At 43.6% G+C, this 23,308-nt stretch overlaps 2 protein-coding genes and 1 long non-coding RNA gene across 4 annotated transcripts in view; all 3 read right to left on the bottom strand.

Annotated features, from left to right (window-relative positions):
- Nucleotides 1–1,623: 1,623 nt before the first annotated feature.
- LOC142600746 (uncharacterized) lies at nucleotides 1,624–7,541 on the bottom strand. The gene is made up of 3 exons (XR_012834308.1): nucleotides 7,476–7,541; nucleotides 5,255–5,549; nucleotides 1,624–1,727 (listed from the first exon to the last, which is right to left on the bottom strand). It is a non-coding gene; the product is annotated as an uncharacterized LOC142600746 (long non-coding RNA).
- A 3,001-nt stretch (nucleotides 7,542–10,542) lies between these two features.
- FIGNL1 (fidgetin like 1) lies at nucleotides 10,543–15,975 on the bottom strand. Of its 2 annotated transcripts, none has more exons than XM_075744743.1 (2): nucleotides 15,917–15,975; nucleotides 10,543–12,693 (listed from the first exon to the last, which is right to left on the bottom strand). In XM_075744743.1, exon 2 carries the CDS (start codon nucleotides 12,683–12,685, stop codon nucleotides 10,610–10,612), a length of 2,076 nt encoding a protein of 691 aa, XP_075600858.1. In that variant the 5' UTR covers nucleotides 12,686–12,693; nucleotides 15,917–15,975; the 3' UTR covers nucleotides 10,543–10,609. The 2 variants fall into 2 exon arrangements, with proteins under 2 accessions (XP_075600858.1, XP_075600859.1); XM_075744744.1 differs by lacking the exon at nucleotides 15,917–15,975 and adding an exon at nucleotides 15,643–15,767.
- Nucleotides 15,976–19,456: 3,481 nt separating this feature from the next.
- The window catches only part of DDC (dopa decarboxylase), a 63,113-nt gene continuing 59,261 nt past the window's right edge, over nucleotides 19,457–23,308 (bottom strand). The window contains exon 14 of the mRNA XM_075744742.1: nucleotides 19,457–22,003. Within this exon, the coding sequence (XP_075600857.1) occupies nucleotides 21,788–22,003 (216 nt within the window). The 3' untranslated portion in view covers nucleotides 19,457–21,787. The remainder of the gene's footprint in view (nucleotides 22,004–23,308) is intronic.

Here is a 23,308-nt window from a genome sequence, read left to right as displayed (position 1 = left end):
AAAAGTCTAAATTCCTTATGCAAGATCACGCAATGAGTTTTTGACAAAATCAGGATTGGTAGCCAGGTCTTCTACCACTTGCTTATTCTCCAGCCACAGGCTCGACTTCCTCTTCAGCGGGTAGTAAATTCAGGAATCCGTGTTTGCAAACCTTTGCACTAACTCCTAAGAGCTGTAAAAATGCTGCAAGTCTAAGAATTCAAGTCAGGCTTTAGATTACATCAAAGAGTGTGTGTGTGTATTTTATATATATATATATATGTACACTATATGTGTGTCTAATTAAAAAATATTTAATAATTTATATATTTTTAACCAACAGTTGCCAGTTTTCCTTCAACTTCTTAATATACATAATATTTTGGTCAAACATACAAAGATACATAATGCTTTCCACAATCAGTTGTTGAAGCTAGAGAGCTTTGGCCTTGCAAATGTCTTTAAATGATGCAGGAAAGGAAAAGAGCGTTGGGAAAGGGGCCTCTGCCTGATGCACGGCACTGCAGATCCTCTCTCAGTTTTCTTATGGACACACGATGAGCTGCTCAAATAACTGTTTTATGGTGACCAATCGATTTAACAAATTGGGATGCTTTTCTAAGCCTTAAATCACAATGCAAAATCACTATATTTTCCCCTCTCGACTATCTCAGGAAAAATTAAAAACAAAACAACCCCCCCCCCCCCCGCAACAGGACAATAGCCACGTGAAAATACTGTGCTCCAAAGAAAAAGAAACCTCTGATGGCTTTAGTTAGCAGGCTAATTTACAACAGAAAACAGAAAGCTCACTGGAAACTGCACAAATACCAAGGTGCAAAATAGAAACTTCAGATAAGCTGTGGAAAGAGGGTGGGATTTCCAGAAAATAGGGAAGGACTTGTTACACCCTCCTTGTCAAATTTTGCAGGATCACCACAGCTTCTCTGGAGAAACAGTACGTGCAGATGGGGAAAGCTGAGAGCTTTCCTTTTGGTTCTGCTTCTCCCAAATAAACCGCTTGCCTAATTTCCTTTGCAATCAGAGAAATACTCGACTCAAAACCCCATCCTTTCCACATCTTACTGTGCTGGCTACATTTGCCACCGAGCCTCTGTCACTTAGATAATTTTATTTTATGTATATATAATAATTATATCAAAGCCTGACTTCTTCTCAAGACCTAGGTTGCATCAAGCTCAAGCGGCCGGGGCAGCGAGAAGAGGGAGGCTGGCGCCATTCAGCATCTCTCGGCGGAGCCTCTCCAGAAGGTGTGCAGGGACGGAGGGACAAGTCCCTTCCCTGCCTCACGCCACGCCAGCACGGGAAGTTACAGAGCCCATCTTCCTCAGTGTTTCCTGAGGTCATCCTTGGAGCTTTTTCCTCCAGAGAAGCAGAATAAACACTTTGTCATAAGCGAGCTAGCAGGGTCTCGCTTTCTAAGCTCTCCCATCGCAACTGCCTCCTGACAACGCGTCACCCCGCGCCCTTCCCTGGGGACGTGCCCTGCTGAAGCCCCATCGGCTCCTCAAGGTCCGAGCTGCAGCTCGGGCACGGGACTGCGCAGGAGGAACGCAGGGAGCCCCCCAGCCCTGGCCCGTAGCCGTCAGGCAACCGTCTCAGGGGCGTTCACCCGCCGCCAGTCTTAGCCAGGCACCTCCAGGCACCCCATTTCCTCACGGGGGGATGTATTCAGCCCCACAGCGCAGCTTGGTGAGTTTGCTAGCCTGGAGCTAGAGAGGAAATACCTGGAAGAAACAAATGCACAGAGGTTTGGTGGCAGTGGAGAGGGGAATGTAAATCTACACGATGCAAAAAAAAATATTTTGGGGGCAGTAAAATACGAAAAATTATTTCTTCAGAAAATTGCACATTGCTCATTCTTGGCTTCTTTAGACTAAGCCTGCCCCTGCATCAGGAAAACACTGGGAGGAATGAAGGCAGATATAAAAAACACTGGCTTTTGCAGTTAGCTTTCTAAAAAGTTTTATGGATAAGGAAAAAAAAAAGAAGGAATAGTACAAATGCCATGTACAATCAGCATACAAAAAGTGGGCCTGGAAACAGCGCCTGCAAAGATGCATGTTTCAGAGAAGGGATTTATTTTTTTTTTTTAAAGTAGCCTCATATTAGTTTCAATTTTAACTATGTATCAGGAGAAAATAAAATAGGGATTTTGTATTGACTTATGGAAGTCTTGAAAAACTACATAACAAATTCCCAGACCCCACAGAGTACCTTAGCCCACTTCACACACAAAAATTAAGTGCAGGATCCAAGGTTGCCCCTTTCTCCATTGAACAGGCAGGACAGCTGTGTTACACGGTACAGCAGCAGCACCCCAGGCACCAACAGGAGACGCCTCCAGCAGTCACCCCGAGCAAGATTTCAGTAGCAGCATGTTCAGACCCATAGGAAAGAAGAAGAGAGAGATGTTATCACCATTTCCTCTCTCTTCCCTCAGACGACTGGTCTTTAAGGCGAACGCTCCCTTCAAAAAAAAAAAAGGGAATTGCAGCAGCGTACGGCTTTCCCCCCGACCACCCATGCCGCCGCGCTGTGCCGATGCCTTTCCAGGGATTTGCTGAGCGGCGCTACCGTGTTAAAGGCCGAATCTGTAGTCCAGTAATTTGTTGGTTCAACACAAGGCATGGCTGAAACAAGCCGCCTGACTCAAAGAGCGTACGCTTCCTGTTGTTGGCAGAAAGCGAGACTTTGCACTGTTCCCCCTTGCTTCCTTTAAAAACAGTGCCAGGAATTGATGTAAATTGGCTGCAGAGCATCTGACCCACAAAGCAGGGAAGTGAGAAACTGTAGGACTCGGGAAGATAGAGCAATATTAGCCACCTATATCTAAATATATATATGGTTTTTTAATGTACTTGATCAATGATCATGGATGGCATCAGCGATTTTCACTTGAAATGCGCTCGAGAGACTGAAGTCATCAGCAGCTCCGGAGAATTCTTTCTCCAGAGAAATCAGTCGAGTGGTCTCTTCAGTCACAAAAACTATCTACAATGCCCACCAGAAACGGGCATGCCTCACGCTGCCCACAGCACTCAGTCGAACATTAGCAGAGGGACTGCCCAGACCGTTAACTAATTCCCCAGCACGTAGGAGTTCTGTCTTCTGGGACTTCTGTCGACTGGGTCAGGAGAAGGTCCCTGCAGCGCTGGGGTGCCAGATGTTCCACCCTATTACAACAGCACTAATGATTTTTACTTGCAGGGCAACACGAAGAGAGCAACAAATGCCATTTGCTATCAACCAAAACTCAAATGAATTGAGACTGTTGAATTAATTGGACTCAGCTCCTGGTACCTACCTGTTACATACCTACAATTCAATGCATTTTCAGCCTGGGAGACTGCTCATATCTGCTCATTTACTCTGCTATTACAATTCCTAAGATCAAGGATCAGTTTCAACATAAATGCACTGTATCGGGATTTTCACCTCTTTTCCCAACCCCAGTGTAATATTACAGCCTGAGACACGAGGTAGAATTAATCTTTAAAAAGCCTATCTTTGTTAAATAGGGAGTTCTAGAGATGTCTGGCTGGTTCTCACAGCTCCCCCCCAAAAAACTTCTTCTTAAAAATCAAAGTCCACCCAACAAATCAACAATAATCCTTAATAAAATGCCAGCAACAAGTCATTAATACTGGATGATTTTAAGTGACAAAACAAGGAAACGTAACTTTGACTACCCTTGGACTTTCCTTAAGAAACTGGGTGGACTTCTTTGGGAAAAGATCTCCATCTGGTGGCAAGCTATGAAAAAGATCAAGTCAACGCTACAGAGGTGTTGCTTTCCTTGAAAAGACTGCTGTTACCAGAAATGGAGTGGATTTGCTGTGGGTAATTTTTTCTCCATAAATTCCTAAAGCTTAAATAGGATAGACTGAGCAAGGCATCTTTTAGTCTTGCTAAGTCTGTCCTAAATGAATGTCTAACAGAAGCATTTGAGCTCATCTGGCTCACGTATCCCGTCCTTCCTGCTGACAGCACTGTGGGCGAGCCATCCCCAGCCCGTGGATGATGAGAAGCAGCAGGACCATCGGCACCTGCAGCTGCAGGCAGATGCGTGCCGGATATTAGGACTCAACTACAGACAATGGCCATATCCCTCTACAGCGATATAAATAAGGGGGTACTCCTTTTCCATTGCTGTAAGGGCAATAACTCTTAAAAGACTTTTTTTTTTTTTTTTTTTAATGGGGACTATGTTGTACAGAAAAAAGGTAACCTCCCCTGGTATAAATTACCCCTAATCTGTGGTCACTAGTGAAGGGGGTCGTACTGTCGTAACTATTCGGGGAGTTGTACTACCATAACTATTTTTAAAAGCACATAAGAAATAGTTTTCATGAATGAAACTACAAGGAGCAGTCCCCAGCATGCTCAAGTTTGTCTCTTCTGAGACATCTACAGACAAAGAGTTAGCATATATTTTTAGCAGATGACAGCAAAAGTTTCTGAAAATTTGATCTTGAGTTCTCTTGCATTTCTTCGGTGCAAAACTTCTGGTTTTGGAATGACTTCTGATATCACAATGTTTTAATTATCACATTTAATTTTTTTCAGTCAACTGTAAGACTCACTGTCATATGACAGTAAGGCACCACATTAAAGCAGGGTGACACCTTTCAAATTTATTATTAAAAATCATTCAAAAAAATCACAAGGAATGTTCAGACAATAACAGACTAATCACAGAACCTGGGAACCAATTACCTATCATCTCCTCCCTTGCCACTACAAGTGTATTTTCTATTTTTTCCTTCTCTCCCGTTGTAGCTATACCAGCCCAGACTATCTGTGACCTTCTTGAAAGTGGAGTTTTTTTTCTTTTTTTCTAATTTTATGTCATGACTGCTGAATGTGTACTTTTATACAACCTAGATGGTCTTTAAAAGCAATGCATTAGCAGATCTGCTGTTTAGTTTCATATGTCCAGGTGTTTCCACTTCACAAAGCCCACTGAGAATTTCAGGATGCACTATTCCAGTTCCAAAACCAGGCAAACTAATCTGAAATGGGAATTTTCTGTTGACACAACTTAAGGAAAGCCTCAGCTCCTGGAAGTTTTTCTCATGTGGCTTTGGTGAAAAGCCTCAGAACAGCCCAGCTGTATTCCTAGCTTGGATGTTTGGTTATGCTGTGTACGCTGGCAGCCAAAGGAAAGCGCGCCATCTTCAGAAGTACGACAGAACACAAGATGCCACCCTACCCACAAAGTCTACAAACTAACTCAACTCAAGTATCTTACCTTCTGTCAGTCTCTTGTAAGTCTTGCATGATATTTTCTGAAGACAGAAATTATTAAATTATTGTAATAGCAATGAATAGTTAATTGTAAAATAATATTCCAAGTGCAGTTATAGACAAAGAGCAAGGCCGTATCAAGGAAGATTTCACATGGGTCTTCTCTGCAGCAGTGTCAATGTTTTCATTAGTGACTTAAGTGATGGAAGAGAGAGGCTCCAATGCATAACTTTGCTGTCAAAACCAAGATGGGAAACCACAGTAACTTCAGAACAACTTTGCTGAAGATGACCTGCAAACTGAAAAGAAAAAACAAGCATCCTATCCCAGTGAAAAGTTCACCTATCTTCCTCCCTGGCATCCACGTTCAGTCTTCTACTCTGCTCCAGTTTCATTCCTTACCACTGATGAGCACTGGCCACTTCGGGGTATCACAACGCAGGAGAGATATGAACCCACAGAAGTGATCAGAAGTCTAACCAACAGGACATTATTAAAAAGAGTGGAAGAGTGACATTTATTTAGTCTAGGTAGCATTGTCATGCCAAATGACAACAGAGCTCGACTGTTTTAAGTACCTGCTGCAAAAGGGATGATAAACATTTCCCCATGTCTGAGCAATAAGGACAGGATAAAGCACAAAATGTTTATAGCGACAGATGCAGCATTAGGGAAGAATTTTGACCATCTTTGATCTTGCTAAAGAAGAATCCAGGGAAGAAAGCCATTTTACTCATGGTTAACATCAAATATTTATCAGATTGTGTTTGCACAGCAGCATATACTGTATGCAGGAAGTCCTGAGTGTGATCATATCATCACTGGGATGGGTATGAATGTTCAATACTAAAAATGGTTTATGTCCAAAAAGAGACCAAGGTTTTTATAAGTACTGAACATTTTAAAGAACAAACTAGGCAAAACATGCACCAGGAATCACAAAAATTAATTCACCCTGCATTAAGTGAGAATTTGATGATTTCTTAAGAGTCCTTTCCAGACCCATAACTTTGTGATAAAGCCATTTTGGCTTCACACATTTGAGCTAAGATTATATGCAGGATTATATGCAGTTTCTGACCTAAGAGGACAAAAACAAGTACCAGAGATCGATTAGTACTGCAAATGCTTGTAGCCACAGCACCATACATGACTGGCTTTCTGTAGGCAAGATAAAGAATGGTAATAAAATATTAAAAAGTAGGGCTAAGAAATCTCGTCTTTGGGAACTTTATGTCAGTATCTTCACTAAGCACTGCAGTTAGGTGAATTGTTCTGCTGAAGGCATTTATGTTGGGTGTAGATGTGAAGGGGTTTTTTTTTTGGGGGGGGGGGGGGGGAACAGGGGAGGCCTCCATGGGAAGAGGCCAGGGGCTGTCCCATGCCACACACAGCTGGTTCCAATGGACCCATGGTGGAGCAGATATCCCATGGACAGCCCACACCAGAGCGTATGGATACTCCTGAAGAAACGTGGCCCATGGAGTGCCCACACCAGAGCAGAGGGAAAAGGTGAAGGGGAAGAAGCTGCAGCGAGAAAATGCTAGGTACCAACCATAACCTTCACCTCATTCTGCCCTGTGTCAGCAGGGTGGGAGAGCTGGGAGCAAAGTCGAGTCTGGGACAGCAAGGAGGAAAGGTGGGGTTTCAATGTTCGTCTTTTTTTGTTTCTTACAACCCCTATCTATTTTAATCAGGATTAAAACATTTTTCCCCAAGCTGAGCAGTTTTGCCTGCAATGGTAACTGGTGAGCGATCTCCCAGCCTTTATCTCCACCAACAATCTCTCTCATCCCGTTTTCTCCTCCCCGTCCCACTGAGGAGGGGGAGCGAGTGAAGGGTTGGGTGGGGAGCTGGTTGTTAGCCAAGGTTAACCCATGGGAGTATCTCTTTAGGTAAGAAAACTACTCACGAGCCTTCTTTCAAAACTCTACCAAGCCAGGGCTTTCATTTAAATTTCAAGGGAATGTGCGCTCATGAGTTTGAAGACAAGTCCAAGCACTGTTTGTATATCTACAGTTCAAAGCATCTTCTAGGTCTTAGTAAGTGCTCACCATGACCAAGCCCCCACTGCCATCAAAATAATAATTTTACTAGGAAAAGTGCTTTTTTGATTATTTGTTTGGTGGGGTTTTTTCCAATAATGTGTTGGCTTGGCTTGGGAGTAGTTCCACAGTTTCTATTAGAAAAACAGAAATTGCCTTATTTCAACGGGACAATCTTACTGTTGCTTTTAGAGGCCAGTCTGGGTTTCATCCACTTGCCATTAGCAGGTGATGATCATTGCTGCTTCATCAGCTTCTTACCTCCTTGTGTTGGCACAGTTTTCTATAAATGAAAATTCATCTGGTGATTTCATACTGCTCTGAGACAATTTTGCTAACTTAAATACAAGATGCACTGAGAAAATGAAGAGTCTGAATTGCCTTGATTATTAATAAGACCTCACCTTTCCAGGACTGCAATTATTTACCTTTATTTAACAGAAACTAAGAGATTGTGCACCAAATGTTACTGAACCACAAAACCAGAGGAAAGTCCCTGCATTTCTTCTTACAAGGTTCAGCCAGCCAAAAAGAATAAATAATGAAGTACATAGGTTTCTGCATACACTAAACAGATCCATTAAAGTAGATTTATCTGCACCATTTCCCTTAAATTACAATCATGCCCTACTTCTGTGCAATTTTCTGTATTTTGTGAAATTATGTGGCCAGCGATCTAATCTCTTGTTTGGCGGCAGCGTTATAGCAGGTTATGAAATACATATTGGGCTAATACTGGAAGTCCTGCTGACTTGGGAGTCCTGCAGCAAAGCCTGAGTATTGCTCGATGGCTGAAGAGACAGTCATATTACCTGCATCATCACTAAAAACCCCCAAACAAACCCAAAATACTTTACCTAATGTTGTCTTTCACTATGTGTTTTCTAAAACAAAAGCATGTTCATGTAATTAAACGTTAAGTAGGAGGAAGAATACTCCTTCCTGGTGCTGTAGTTCTACCTTTTATCTCGTTCACAAGTTCTACTTTGCAGAAGACAAACATAGCGGCACAGCATTTCTCTCCCCGTCCTTCTCATGTTAGGAGGCATTTTATTCTCCATCACCATGTGCATTCTCACCGGTCCTGTCAGTACAGCCATTTCCACTAAAACATGAATATTCAGCTACATAGATGAGCACAGATGCTCACAGAGCATACCAGAATAAATCCCAGCATAAATAAGGCAATTATTTAATCATACATAAGGGTTTTATTACCCTTGAGCAACCCTTAGGTTTTACTAAACAATTAAAATTCTCTGGGGTCTTCATTCACTTGCCTGAGGAAAGATTTTAAGGAACATGTTTTCATTAGGGTTGGAGAGATGTTTGGAGAGAGCAAAAATCTTACCTACTACATGTTTATAGCTCTCCAACACTAAACTTGTAAGAGCAGATTTAATCTCACAATCTTTACCCAAGTGGCACCACCAGTTTGGACCACATCACACATTTATTCTTACAAAATAATCTAATTACTTTCACTATTTCAAAAACTAAGATAAATTTATTGAATTTTTACATGTCTGAAAAAGAATTTCTAATACATACTATGCTTTACTAAAAATTTAGGTAAGACTAGAACTGACTTTTTCAATGGTTAAATCAGGATGAGCTCTAAGAAATCCCAAGTCTTCCAATTATTCTGAACTCAAGGTTCAGTATAGTCCCATAGCCCCTGTAGTTCCCAAATGGCTTTAAAAAAATGCTAGCTAAACAGCGTTTATCCATTTTTAGAAAAATCTAAGTATGGCTAGCTTTTAAGATCTGCATTTTCCCCAGTAGGAGAAAAAGTGCTTCAGAGAAATTGAAAATAAAGCACGGACACCACTGCAGCCAGCTCTGCCCCAAAGGAAAGCTCTCAATTTATTTTCCATTCAGGGGCAGCTCTGTCCAGCCTGGGTGAGGACAGGTTATGTCAACAAAAAGCTGTGCATTTCTTTCAGAGCTCAGGTAAGAACACCGAATACAAGCTAGCGAGGGATTTTAGCAGATTTTTTAAGGAGGAACCTAGTTGATGTTGGGACACAGGATTTCCCCTTCCTGGCCACTACGGTCCAATCGGGTGCACACTCGGACTGAGGCCTTTCCCATCTTAGTTTGATGGATGCAGCTGCTGCTGGTTCTGTTTGTGGGTCCAGCCAGGAGTGAGGCTGGCCCCTAACCCAAACGGCAGGCACACACAAACACACACAAACGAGAACACAGAGCGAGCAGTCCCTTTACACTGCAAGTGCACTCACATAAATCATACAACACAGCCCCATCTTGTCCCTCATCCCCAGCTGAACAGGATGGAAGTTCACCAGCGAGACAGGCAGGCCCTCGCATTCTCCAGCTTCACGAGAACACCGTGCTCATGGAGCCTTCAAACATCACCATGGGATTTCAGTTCATCTAAAACCCATGCCCAGACCTGAGCCCCCTTACCCTGCCGCTGGCTCACTCCTTGGCTCTCTCCAGGTGCTGGTTTCCTCCTACTTGCCAGTTAGTCCAGCTTGAAGTTCGCTAGTGAGTTGTGTTTGTGAAGCTTGCACATGCACTGGGATCTCTGCAGCACCCAGCCCTGAACACACTGGCAAGCCCATGGCTGGCCCTCAGATCCCACAGCCCCTGCGACCCACGCCCCCAGCGGCAGGAGCCCAGACGTCCTGATAACACACGGACACAGCACAGAAACCAAGGTCAAGCAGAAGATTGTCAGAAAAAGGATTTAATAAGAAGCTGTGATGTGGCGCAGGGCTGTCAGACAAGAGCACTGCTTACATGAGACCCTTCCCTTTTATCCACCCTCCTAATCTTTCCACAGCCACCCTGACTCCTTCCTTCCTCTGCACCTGCCTCTTCCCAAACAATGCGCCCCTAACTACTTTTCCCCATCAGTCCCAGTTTTGCTACATCCCTACCCAAAACTGGTATTTCAGATGACGTGACCTGGGTACCCTCAACCTAGCATGGCGTTACTGATACAGCACAGTGGGCCCCAATACTCCCTTCAAATATACGTGAGGTTTGACCATCTTCCCCTTAAACATCAGTGAAATTCATCCATCTTTCTCAGCAGCCATCTGTCATTTTTGTCAGCTTCTCACTCTGTTACTTGTGTTCAGCCATTTCTCCTATTATGACCAGCACCTTCTCACAGTCTTTTCAGCGGGCTAAACCTCAGGCCAGGGCCCAGACATCTGCATGCATAACATAAGATGATTTATTTCAAAGACAGAAACAAAAAGAACTGCAGACACCCTAAATTATCATGGGTTTAATATGTGACAGCACTAAAGAAATGTTTCAGTGAAACAGTTATGATGCAATTATCTACCGCAGCCAAATGTCTGGTTCCAGGTTTCATACAGCTCTAGGTCCTTCGAGGAGACGCTGGGCCGCACGGTTCTGAAGGCACTCTCAAAGTCCAGAAACGCGATAGGCCGTACTTGGTCTGGCATGATGGTTGCGATGTCGGTGGACTGAAGACTGCGGATAGGGCCCAGAGAAGCTTCTCGACAGAGCTGTGTCATGTCTGCCCCAGAAAATCCATTTGATTTCTTAACTATGAGCTCCATTTCCTCTTCATTTAGAGAGCAGTGCTCCTTTGACATTAGACGAGTAACAATCTGTCTCCTAGCTGAGGCTTCTGGAAGAGGAATGTACAGTCTCTTCACCAGTCTCCTCCGGGCAGCTTCATCGATTTCTTGGGGTCGATTTGTTGCTCCAACCACTAGAATACGATCTTCAGAGGAGGTTGTTGCCCCATCTAACTGGACCAGAAATTCAGTTTTTATTCTTCTCGATGACTCGTGCTCCCCATCTCCACGTTGAGACAACAGAGAATCGATTTCATCAATGAAAATCACTGCTGGCTGTTGACATCGTGCCACAGCGAACAGTGCACGGACCATCTTTTCTCCCTCACCTACCCACTTGGAAGTCAGAGAAGAGGCACTGATGCTAAAAAAAGTCGCTCCAGACTGGCATGCGATGCACTTGCCTATAAGAGTCTTGCCAGTCCCGGGGGGACCAAAGAGAAGAATTCCTCTAGGAGGACCACGTAACCCAGTGAAGATGTCTGGCCTCAGCATAGGCCAGACTACTATTTCTTTTATGGTAGCTTTAGCAAATTCAACTCCGGCAATGTCATCCCAGTTGACAGGAGGCCCATGGTCCATGATCTCGTGCATAATGAGTTCAACCATTTTTGGTTCTATATTTTTCAGTCGTTCATCCACAGGCAGCAATGGATCTGTTGGTCCTCTTGCATGAGGTTTACATGGTGCTCCTCCGTTTTCGTTTCCATCTTGCTTTGGAACTGGAGGAACAAACTTGCCAAATGGACCGCGCGATCTGCCTGCACCCAGTGATTTTTTTACACCTCCATGTGACGAGATTGGTGCACGCTGGGGTAGGTTTTGATATTTCTTTTGCTGATCCACCCACAGCTGTTCCTTTGCAGTTCTAAAACCAGGTACACTGCTCTCTTCATTTCTGTTTTTATTCCCTGAAAAACTACTGCTTTCTGTACTAATGGAAGCCTGGCACGGAGCAAGACTAGGAATCACTGTGCTGCCCTCATCAGCCAGACCATAAAACGCTTTTCTTTTTCCAGAACTCGCGGACCATGCAGGTGTAGCTGATTGATTGGAAAGAGACAAATTTTGTCCATCACGACAGTTACTCGACATTTGCAGAGAACTACTACTTGTCGCTTCTTTACTTCCAAATAGTGGAGTTGCCTGGAAACCTGTATGAACCTGTTCGTTTAAAGAGGCTGAAGAGGCAGGAAATATATCTGAAGTTTTGGTCACAGGAGGCACGCGGCATTGAAGAGACTTTGAAGATGAGGGATGCTCAATGAGATCTGGTCCCCGACTTGCACGTTTTGCTGAGCCAACGCAGAGCTCAGTCCCTCCGGCACTGCTGCAGATACTGAGTTTAGGAAGACCTGGAGCGGCAGAGGCACTGACCCCTTTATCAGCTAGTACACAGGCATCTGCTGGTGCCATCTGAGCGCTCTGGACATTTTTGCCAGCCTGCATCCTCTCTTGCACACACTTTAATTCAAATACATTATCTGTTGTCAAGGCAGATTGCCACTTGTCACTGTCATTTTGCTGACACTTTGCCAAAGTCAAAATGTTTTCAGCATAGTTATTCAAGCCGGTCTCTATGTTGTCAGAGTCAATAATTGCAGAGTATTTCTCCGCGTATTTTTTAAACAGGTTGGCAGCACAGACCTGAGAGATCTCAGAGTTTGCCCATGCATACTGAATACGAAGGATTTTGGCACGGTATTCATCTGCCTTCTGTCCGGGTGTGCAGGTGCCAGAGGTAATAGCAAAGTAACTTTTCTGCCAGTCACTCAGGTGCACGGTGCTGTGCGTGGGGGTTTCCATCACTGACGCTGAAACAAACATAAAATTCCTGCTGTTATAAAATGCATTTCTCAGCTATTTGCTTTGTCTGCTTTCCCCCTTTCCTAAATACAGATACATGAAAACATACATTATTTTCATTGAGATAAATAGTGTCGTAGAACTTGCAAGCTACTTAACCACTTCACCATTTCCAAAAAGCAACCAGCTTTGTGGTATAAAGCCATTTAGATTGAGGTTCTCTTTTCTTCCTTGTTGAAAGAAAGAAAACAAGAAGGAAAAAAAATAAATAAGAGAGACTTTGCTTCTAACCAGAGGTCTCCTGGGGAGGTAAGTAGACTGCAAAGAACAGTAACAGATGGTCAAACAAAAATTGGCCTTGTTAAATGAAATAACCACTCCTTTCACTCTTATTTGAGAGAATACGGCACAGTGCAGAGACGGACAGATTATACATCACTGTCAGAATGATGAAATTTATTACAGTGATGGTAATAAAAATGAAACAATGAAGCTAATAAGTAAAACTATATGCAAAGTCTGTGAAGGGAGGTAAAAGTGGAATGAATAAGCCTGAATTTAGTAAACTTTCAGATTATGAAAATATTTACAGATCCATAGCAAATGTTCAAAAGTATTTATTCCATTTAGAACATACTAAAATCTCCCCATTTTACATTTTAGAGAAACAAAGATCTTGTGTGTTTAAAGCGATCCTTGTTTCTCAGGCTTAGAAAGCAGAATTTAAATTCCTTCAGCGATTTTTTAGTTAAAGAAATAGGAAAGATGACATTTGGCTAGGAAGGAGCATTTTGCCAAGCTTGAAAAGATATGCTCACATTTATGATGTTTTTTCAGTTGGACTAGATGATTGCTATAGATCCAACTGAAATATTCAATTCTATTCCATTTTCAAATAAGTCTTTCTCTGCAATGTATCACGTGTAGAAGTATTTCTGATAATGTCAAGAATTCATGATTTCAGAAGAGACAAAGGCACAAGCGAAATTAGAGGAATCCACCACGGCCTCAACAGGGTCTGCAGAAAGCTCCCAATACACAGTAATACCAATCTTCTTATCTGTCCATAGAGGACACACATCTAATATATGACATAACCAAAATACATCAAATTCTAATTTCTCTTTTTTTTTTTTTTTAATTCAGTATGTACCGTGATGTTCCAGCCAGAGAATACTTAAACTAAAAACTGTTAAAGTGGAGGTCCATATATTCTGCACCCCTTCCAAGAGAGTACGAGTCAACTTGCAATCTTCTTCTGAATCAGCTACAGACTATGTATGCGTGCCGATCAATGTACAGGTGTAATGTACACACAAGACGGGGGAGACAGACCTGAAGGAATACAGGGTGTGGGAGGTCCTCTCTATTTACTTTCAAAAAGTCTTCCATCGGTGTAAGACAACAGAGAGCATAATACGATTATGGCAGGAGGGGTTACACACATCATGAACAGTAAGGAGATAAATTACTTTGGTTTGGATTTTTTTTTTACTTCGGCCCAACTTTGTAGAGCTGTTTAGAAAAGTGAAAACATCTTTTACCTGCAAATTCAGTGCCTTTACATGGAAGCCAATTTAAAAAAAAAAAAAAAAAAAACACAAAAATAAGATTTCCTCTGAAAAATTACTATCAACTTTTGCACTGTGAGAAATCTAACTTGCACCTACCAAATGAGGTGCAAATCCCCACCATAACCCATCCGCAGCTGAGTGATAGGTGAATAGGAGATGGAGGGGTGCAGCCTTTTATTTCATTTCTCTGAACAAACACTAAACAACATACTAATTGACTGTCGCTGTGCACATAACTTTTTTGTAACTGTTGAATCAAAAACATCTTATGAAACATAAAAGCTAAGCTCAGAAAAAGTTTAGTGGCAGGCATTTGCTCCCATGAAATATCTCCATAGATTTACATCATTCACAATATAAAATCTCAAGTTTGCTACCACTTCCTAAAGATTTAGTAGTCATCTTCACAGCACTGAGGGAAGGTCATACTAAGTGAACAGTGGTACCTAGTTTACAATTTCAGTTTGATTTTTCTTCTTAAGTATTTTCTAAAATCATATTCTCTCCCTATTCTTATACCCATTAGCTGTCCTCATAGTCTTACTATTTTTCCCCAAGACATAGCCAAATGCGTACGTGGACAGTCAGTCCTCCTTCAACAGCCAAAACTGTTCCTAGATGTTGTGGGCATCATACTTTAATGTAAGTGTCTAAAGTTGGGGGTTTATCAAAGCATCGACAATAATGAATTTCTGACATGCAAGTGTTCAGCATCAGCAAAGAGGGGTAAGTAACTACCTGACAAGCCACGTGGTGGATGTCATTACATTCACACCTGAATTTATCATAGAATCATAGAATGGTTTGGGTTGGAAGGGACCTCAAAGATCATCTAGTTCTACCCCCCCCTGCCACGGGCAGGGACACCCTCCACTAGACCAGGTTGCCCAAAGCCCCAGCCAACCTGGCCTTGAACACTGCCAGGGTGGGGGCAGCCACAGCTTCTCCGGGCAACCTGTTCCAGTGCCTCACCACTCTCACGGTAAAGAATTTCTTCCTTATATCTAATGTAAATCTACCCTCAAGGCCATTACCGCTTGTCCTATCATACATATATATATATGTATGATATGTGCATATATATATATCATTCAAAACACGGGGAGAGCTTACTTGCCTACAGGCAAGTAAACCAGAAGAGAAGCACGCTAGCTGCGCCGGCAAGGCTTAGCCCTCTCCGCTGCTGCGGAGCACAGACTGGCCGGTACCGTCCAGCCGGCAAGAAGCCAGGACGGGGCCTCTCAGCTCAGGAGCCCTCCCAGCCACAGCTTCAAGCAGATCAACCCCCCTCACCACACCAGGGGAGGGGAAGCCGAGACTAGAGCCCCGAGGCTTCCCCAGCGGCCTTCGTCCCTCCACACCAGGACGAAGGAACCCCCCCACCTCGGAACCGGCGGGGTTCGGGGGGGCCGCCCGTGCGGGTTCAGCCGCGCGAGAGCAGCGAGGGCCTCATCCCTGAGGGGAGGGGGGCGCCAACGGTCGCCAACCGCCTCCAACGGCCAGGCCCCTGCAGCGGAGGCCGGGAGAGAGAGGAGGGGCGAGGAGAGTGAGGCACCCGCGCGGGAGCTGGGGGCAGAGCGGGTCCCGCAGCGCGGCCGCGGCAGCCGCGCAACTCCCCCCCCCGCCCTTTGCTTCTCCCCCCTCACCACGCACGCACCACTCACAGCCGCTCCAGCCGCCCCAGCGGATCCCGCGCCCGCTCTGCCCTAGGCCCCGCCCGCTCCCGCCCACCAATCAGATAACAGCGCCCTGGGAGGCGCAGCCAATCAAAGATCGGAAGGGAGGGCCGAGTGGAAGTGGGGAAGTTTCGCTGCGTCGACGTCATCCGCTCGGGTTTACCAGAGCTCTGGGAGAGATGGAAAGTGAGAGGGCGGGCGGGCGAAGCCCGCACACGGGTATTCCTGCTTCCTATTGGCTGAGCCTGAGACGTACGCCCTCCAATGGACGCGGGATCCGCGCCTTGGGAGGCGGGCCGGCCGTGCCCCGGCCGCAGCGCGCGGCGTGGTGCGTTGCGTGTCACGGGCCCCGGGTGGCGGTAACCGTCATGGCGGCCCCGGGCTCTCGCCCCCGGGCTGGCAGTGAGCGCGCGGCGTTTTCCGTTACCGTTGCTTGCCCAGAAGGGTTCTTGATCTCTGGCGTGCCTGCACGCGCTTCGGATAAACTTGTGCGATAAAGGTTTGGTTCTTCAGCTGAGCGTTAGAGCAGCGGGGAAGGAAGAGGCCGGGGACTTTGGAATTTGTATGATGTCTGTCGCCTCTCCGGGCCGTTTTCGATAGCAGCAGCAGATGTGAACACGACGATGACCTGTTGCCGTGAGGCAGAGGAGGCGTGCCCTGCCGTTTCCGCACCTGTCGCACTCGATGGCTGACCGCCCACCAGCACACCCCCCGGGAGATGTGCCCAAACGCGGGCCCCGGCTCACCCGGGGAACGCTGTAGCTGAGGGGCTGCACCGGGACGGGCCCAACGCGGGCTGCGCCGGCCGGTTACGGCCAGTTCGCGTGTGCTGTCCGTCACCGACACCAGCGCCAGAGGCACGCGGTGCAGCTGCCGCCCTCGGTGGGGGTCCGCGTGGCAGCGATGGGCGGCAGCGATGGGCGCCCGACCTCCACGGCCGCCCGTTCCCTCTCCCACTGCGGCACAGGCCGCAAGGCCGGCACGGCCGCTGTGGCGGGGTCAGAAGCCAGCGCTGTCTGACATCCTCGGAAACCCCGGGTGCCGAACGGGCTTTTTTGGGAGGGCAGCTCTGCGGACGGCCTCAGCAGCAGTAGCTGGGCTCTCCGCGGAGGGACGAGGTGAATAGCGTCATTCCTTACAGGGCAAAACATGGTGGGCCCGGGTGGATTTACCCGATGAACTGAATCTGGTCGTGGAGTCCCTACCTGGATCACACCAACCCACGTTCAAATTAGCACACCAACCTAGATGCAAATTAGCACACTGTGCTGCAGTTACACCTCTGGTATTAACATAGTCACTTCTGTGTGGGTGAACATTTAATTTCCCATGAGAAACATTTCTTACAGTTACTGTCAAGTTTTTGTTATACATCAAGCTTGTTAATACCATTAGTGCAGACAGCATATTAAACTGTCTACGCGACTATGCAAGCTATCATCTAAGACCAAATTGGGCTAACATTCATAGTTTGTAACACTGCTGCCATCAAATTTCCCCCCCAAGGCGTGCCTGCCTGATTTTTCCCTTGGGCTGCGCGGGGACACGGAGTGAAGGAGCCCATGATGGCAAAAAGCTGAAGCGGGGCAGCTGGCTCCAGTGGCAGCTGCAGGAACTTTACGGAAGGGTCGGCATCGACCCCGGTTATGGCCGGGCGTTTTTCAGAGTCGTGTTGCTGAGGAGGAAACTTCCCGCAGAAACTCTCATTAGCAAAGTAATTTGTTCGAAGGACACATTGAGGAAAAAGTCACTGGTGGTGAAAAGCAGGGCACTGACACAACCTGAGTGGGTAAGTTGGACCCCTTACAACGCATCTGGCATGAATAAAATGGGAAAAGCTTGGTTATTAGCAAAGATGGACAATAGTCATAGTTTTGTTTCCGTTTATTAATGCTGCCACTTAAAACCTACATGTCTGTTTAATAGGCTTTGGATACAGATTTTAAAGGAACTCGACAGCTCACAGATTATAATGAAAAAGCACTAAACATCTGATTATTTTTCCATTTAGGTCATACAGACTTTACATACACTACATAGATATTATTATTTAATGTGCCCCCACCACCCTGGTCTTCAGGGTTCTCAGTTTTGTTTCTCATTTGTTCCTGTTTTTGAGCAATTCAAGTTTACGCATGTCTCAAGGTTTAGACTGCTGTTGTAAGGCAACTGCAATGTGAGTACTACTCATCAAATATGGTATCCTTACAGGAGACAACAGCAACAACAACAACAAGAACAAAACAGTGATCATGAACAGAATCTTGTATGTAAAGGCAAGATAAAATTAGAAAATGAATAATTATAATGCAGTTCAGAGTATAATATATTAGCAATACTTTCATAAATACGTATCTTTTCAATATTTCACCATTAAAATAAAATATATTTGTAATCTGTTATTAAAAATGTAAGTAGTGTACTAGCTCTCTACTAGTTTAAAAAAAAATGTGTATGGTTACTGAAAAGTTACTTTTCCCCCTCCTTCTCTAGTAGCCGCACTGTCTCCCTTGAGATGTGGATATTCTACTAAAGTACAATTCTGAGATTTTGTAATTATTTTTAACATCGAACAATATTAATCGGCACAGACTGTATTAGCTTTTGCACACAAGGCACGTTAAATCCAGGTTCACATAGTAACTATCCATAAATACAGTTATTTCTCACTTACAGGTATGTTGCAAAGCTACAGAACAGAAACAGCAGTTGTGTTCTTCTTTCAAAAATGTTCTTTTCAACACTTTTGTTCTTGAGTTGATTACATAGCCCAGATTTCATTTTCAGATCACCTAACATTAATACTCTACGAAGCAATTATCACATGGGGAAAAGACAGTATGAGAGTGAATACGAAGAAGGCCTTCACCAATTACATATTCAAATCATCCCAGAATTTCACAAATCTAGAACTGTGAACTTCAGATTTCTATATTGGGCTGGCCATGCAGAAATGTAATTCCATGGGTCTTGTCACTGCTGTTTATTAGAAGATTTACTTATGTCACTTCTTTAAAAACAAAGTAACTTTTACTGCATTTGTAATATTTTAAATTAACCCTTATCCTAAATTCTTTGCCAAAAGGAGTTTCAGTATCTGGACAACAGCATCTTCTAAAACTGATACCCTATATGCTGAAAAATGTTTAATTGAATGTCAGTTTTGGCAACATTTTCCCACAGATGTCTAGAGGGACCCAAGTCTAATTCTGGGCTGTTGGTAACATTTCATCTCTCCTGGGTCTGGACGTGCATCCTGCTCGTGTCCCTGTTCTACAGTAGTTTGAGGCTCGCACAGGCGTGCATCATCCACCTCTGCTCTGGTTTCCATGGAGAGGATTTCCACCAAAATCCTCTTATGTTCATTCTGGTGTTGCCTTACCTTAGGCATTTCTTTTCCAATACTTATTAGTCAGATTTTAATTTCAATTGTAGTCACATAAGCCCAAAACAACTCCATTTCATTTCTGTGGAGTTATCCTGGATTTACTCTATGATAGCTTTGATCAGAATCTAATATCTTTTTTTTTTTTTTTTTTTTTTTCCCCTGGACAGACCTGCTTATGTATTTCACATACAAAATACTGGTCTGTCTCATAGAGAAGGTGTAATTCTTCTCTGGCTCCTAGATTCGAGTGTTTTCATAATGTAAAAGCTGTAAAATTGTATCAGTGTGGACCATATTTGCTATGGATGAACATTGTTTCCCAAGTCGTGAGAACTGATTAACATTGTTTTAAAAAAACTAATAACAGAGAAAGGAAACAACTACCAGCATTTTCAGCTCTCCTCCATCTACCAATCTATTGCATTGTGCTACTACAGAAAAACCTGATTTCATATTGGTTCTGCTAAAGAGAATGATGCTATCAACATTTCTGATACTGTAGCTGAGAGTAGTGTCTTGAGGAATGGCTCAGTCACCTGCTTGAATATTAGTTGTTTTTGCCAGATTAATTTGTCATCCCTTGCTTCATCTGTTCTCTGTGCAATCAACTCCTGAAGGAAATAGTAATCAGCTTTTCCATCTGGGTGGATAACACAGCCTCTGGCTAGCCTTACAGAGGGGCAGTATGTCATTGCCTCCCCTAGTCACATAGCTCGACCTGCTGGAAATGCAGAGCTTGGTCAGTTTTTCCTAAGTGTCAAGATTCGCGTGCATCTTTTACGTACCACTTGCACACACATTAATACTGATCCTTCCCCAGTTTGCATCACAGAAGGAGGTGATTAGAAATCACCAGAAAAATCCACCTGGTCCATAGTCAGCTTCTTTAATCCCTTCTGGAAAGGCAGTGGGTAGGAGCAGACTGTGTGCCAAATTAACTGTCCCGGTGCGTGTCTCATGATCTACTTGCAACTTCCCAAATGTAGGAAGTGTACTTGCAAGGGATGGAGGAAGAAAGCTGAATAATTGTGCAAGTTGTTCAAGATGCTTTAGAAGTTAATATAAGCAGTAAAAGGAAGAAGTTATTATGAGCCATAAAAGGAAAATATTAAAACAAATGCAAATGTAGAAATTAATTTTCCAGATTCTTTTGGAGTAGCTATTTATTTTGTTCTTATTTACATAGAAAGACCTGAATGGAATTTATGTCTTCAAAATGGCAGAAATATCTTTAAAGTCAGATATTGTTTCGGACTTTCATTTTGCTTCTTTGCTGTACCTGCCTTCGACGGGATGACATCCCAATGGTTTATGTCAAGTACACATTACTTGACTTCCTCTGAAGGTTAATTGTTTTCCAACATTTTGATATTCCATGCATCACTGTTAATGGCAGAAAACCACTGATGGGGGCACCACAGCGTATTTTGGGGGTTTGTTCTCTTAATTTCTATTTTTATTGTAATTTGTTAGTTTGTTAGCTAATTTGAGAAACAAAGAGTAACATTTTTGCCATCACATTTCTTAGCACATTTTGTCAAAGATTTATTACACAATGAAGTAAGCGGAATGGTAGCCATAAAAAGAAATCACAACTCTATTTCACAGAACATAGCTTACAGATTATTTTCAAGTAATCTCTGCTTATAATAACTTGGTTAAAAATATAGAATACCAGGTAGCACATGGCTTTTGAGAAAATTCTTAAGAAGGAGCATTTAAGAGGCCCCATAATGAATGATCAAAATGAAAGCAAATAGCGAGCATAACCTATTTACTGAGATTTGGCAAAACAGCTGTTTTAAAAGCAAACCCTTTAGAAAAAAATATAGAACCTGCCATGAGGATGGTTAGTGTTCATTTAATGCTTACTCCCCCCAATCTGGCTACGTAATGAAGGAAGTCTTAAAGTCCTAACTTAATTTACCAAATTACTACAGCGAGCGTGTCATGACATGATACTGCCCCAAATCATGACAACACGTGTATGCCTGTTTAAATAGGACCTGAGCAGTGTTATAACCAGGTTACTGAACTTCCCCCAACTTGAACTCTTTCTGAAGTTATAGTAATATTAAATTAAGTGGTTATAACACCTTACAGATTCATCTGTGAAGAAAGGAGCGCTAGAGGTTAAGGGGGGCAGCGGAGAGAGCACTTTAACACTTCCATTTCCATTGCCTGGTTCAATAAATACTCTTGATTACAAACTGGTAAGAAATGACAGCTCGAGCCCCCATGGCTATGAGCCATGGCAAGGTGAAACTACAGTACAGAGAAGGAATGCCTAAGGTTACAACACAACTTGCTGGAAAGGATTTTGCTGCTGCAGCTGGGCTATATAACAACAGGGTTTGTATTTTTTTCCTTCATAATTTGACTTTCCCACCTGCCCCTAAAATAAAACTTGGCAACACAGAGAAAGCCAGTTAATTACCTCCTCCTCACTGCTACTTCACTGCTGTTACTGCCTGTGGTGGTTTTGCTCCCATGTTTTCAGAAGATCAGTTGCCAGCTGTGAGATGTGCTGCCAGGCAAACTCGATGTGGGTGGATTCCACTGTGCGGGAACAAATAGCAAAACGTAGCACAAACTTCTCTCGCAGGTGGCACGGGACCAGATGAATCTTCTTGGCCTCATTTATGCTTTTAAGAAGTGCCTTATTTAGTTCATTTGAGCCCTGAAATCATTGGAATTCAACGAATATGGTGATGAATTTCAGAAGCAAGTTTGGAATATGTAAATCCCATCAAGCAGCCAAGCCCACCAGTAACACGCAGCCACTTTCTCATCTCTCAGTGCTTTGCCATCAAAGAATTATAAAAAGATGACAGCACAAGAGATCATTTTTCAGCCACAAAGAGATTTATGGATTAACTAGGGTTTAGAAGCAGTGTTTGCACGGGGCATTAGCTGACTGCGTTTTTGTGACCTAAGGTTGTGAGCTATGTAGCTTCATATAAAAACATTCATTATTGCATCCATTTCATTACAGTTTTCTTATATCTAATCAAACAAATGTGGGAGGAAGTTTTGCAATGAGCTATCCTAACATATGTAAAACAAACCTTTCAGTCTTAAGCATGGCTGCTGTGAGAGAGTCTTTTGAATATGAGACGATGGAAATCTTACCCTTAATTAAGAAATAGCTACGGTAGTTTATCCCTGGCATAAGTAAGTTTCATACTATCAGTAGAAACCCTAAAAAAAGCATTTGTCTCAAGTTCTGTAGGAAGAATCCTACAGAGTGGGTTTTTTTGGGGGGATTTTAGCAATGTGGTAAACTGACCCTCCCACTGGAAGTAACCAGTGTTCTGCATTCTGGAAAACAAAGATATAAAGATCTTGCAGAAGGTCAGAGGGACTCTACATGCATGCAGTATTGAATTTTACCTCCTTCGAGTGTACTTCATTCTCCTTGTGCTCAAACAGCAAATGTGAGGCTTTCCCTTAGAGCAGCTGTATGCTCTTAATATCAAATCTCAAAAAAATAGGACTGCGTGGAGGAGTACTGGTTCTTTTGCAGGTTCAGCTAATGTTGAGTCAATGCTTTTCCTAGTTCATGTCTGTCAGCATTTGAGCAGTAAAAGATGTCATCAGATTTTTCAAAACACAGTAGTAACTCGCTTTAAATGGAAATGATGAAAGATGGGATCCCAAAATCTTGGGATTTAGCAACACAGGATGAGGTGGTAGCTGCATATCTTTGACAGTCTTTGTTACCTAAATTAAAGGAACCCGTCTGTCTAACTTTTATATCAGCAGGCCAAGAGATGGCTTCAGCTTTGCTGGGCAGTTTGCAGTAATAGCTTAGGATTTATCATGTTGATCTTGAGTGCTATAATTGTATTCTTTGGGGAAGTATGTTAGCTATTGTACAGCCTTTACTCTTTCTGTTACACTGCTGGTAACACAGAATTGCAAGACATGCTAAAAGCATCAGCTCTTTTACCGCAGTGTTCCCTTACTGAACACTGACTGTGGT

This window comes from Balearica regulorum, chromosome 2 (genome assembly GCF_011004875.1).
Source record: "Balearica regulorum gibbericeps isolate bBalReg1 chromosome 2, bBalReg1.pri, whole genome shotgun sequence".
Lineage (NCBI taxonomy): Eukaryota > Metazoa > Chordata > Aves > Gruiformes > Gruidae > Balearica > Balearica regulorum.
Note: the sequence above shows the minus strand (reverse complement) of the source record. Positions and strands in the feature narration are given on the sequence as shown.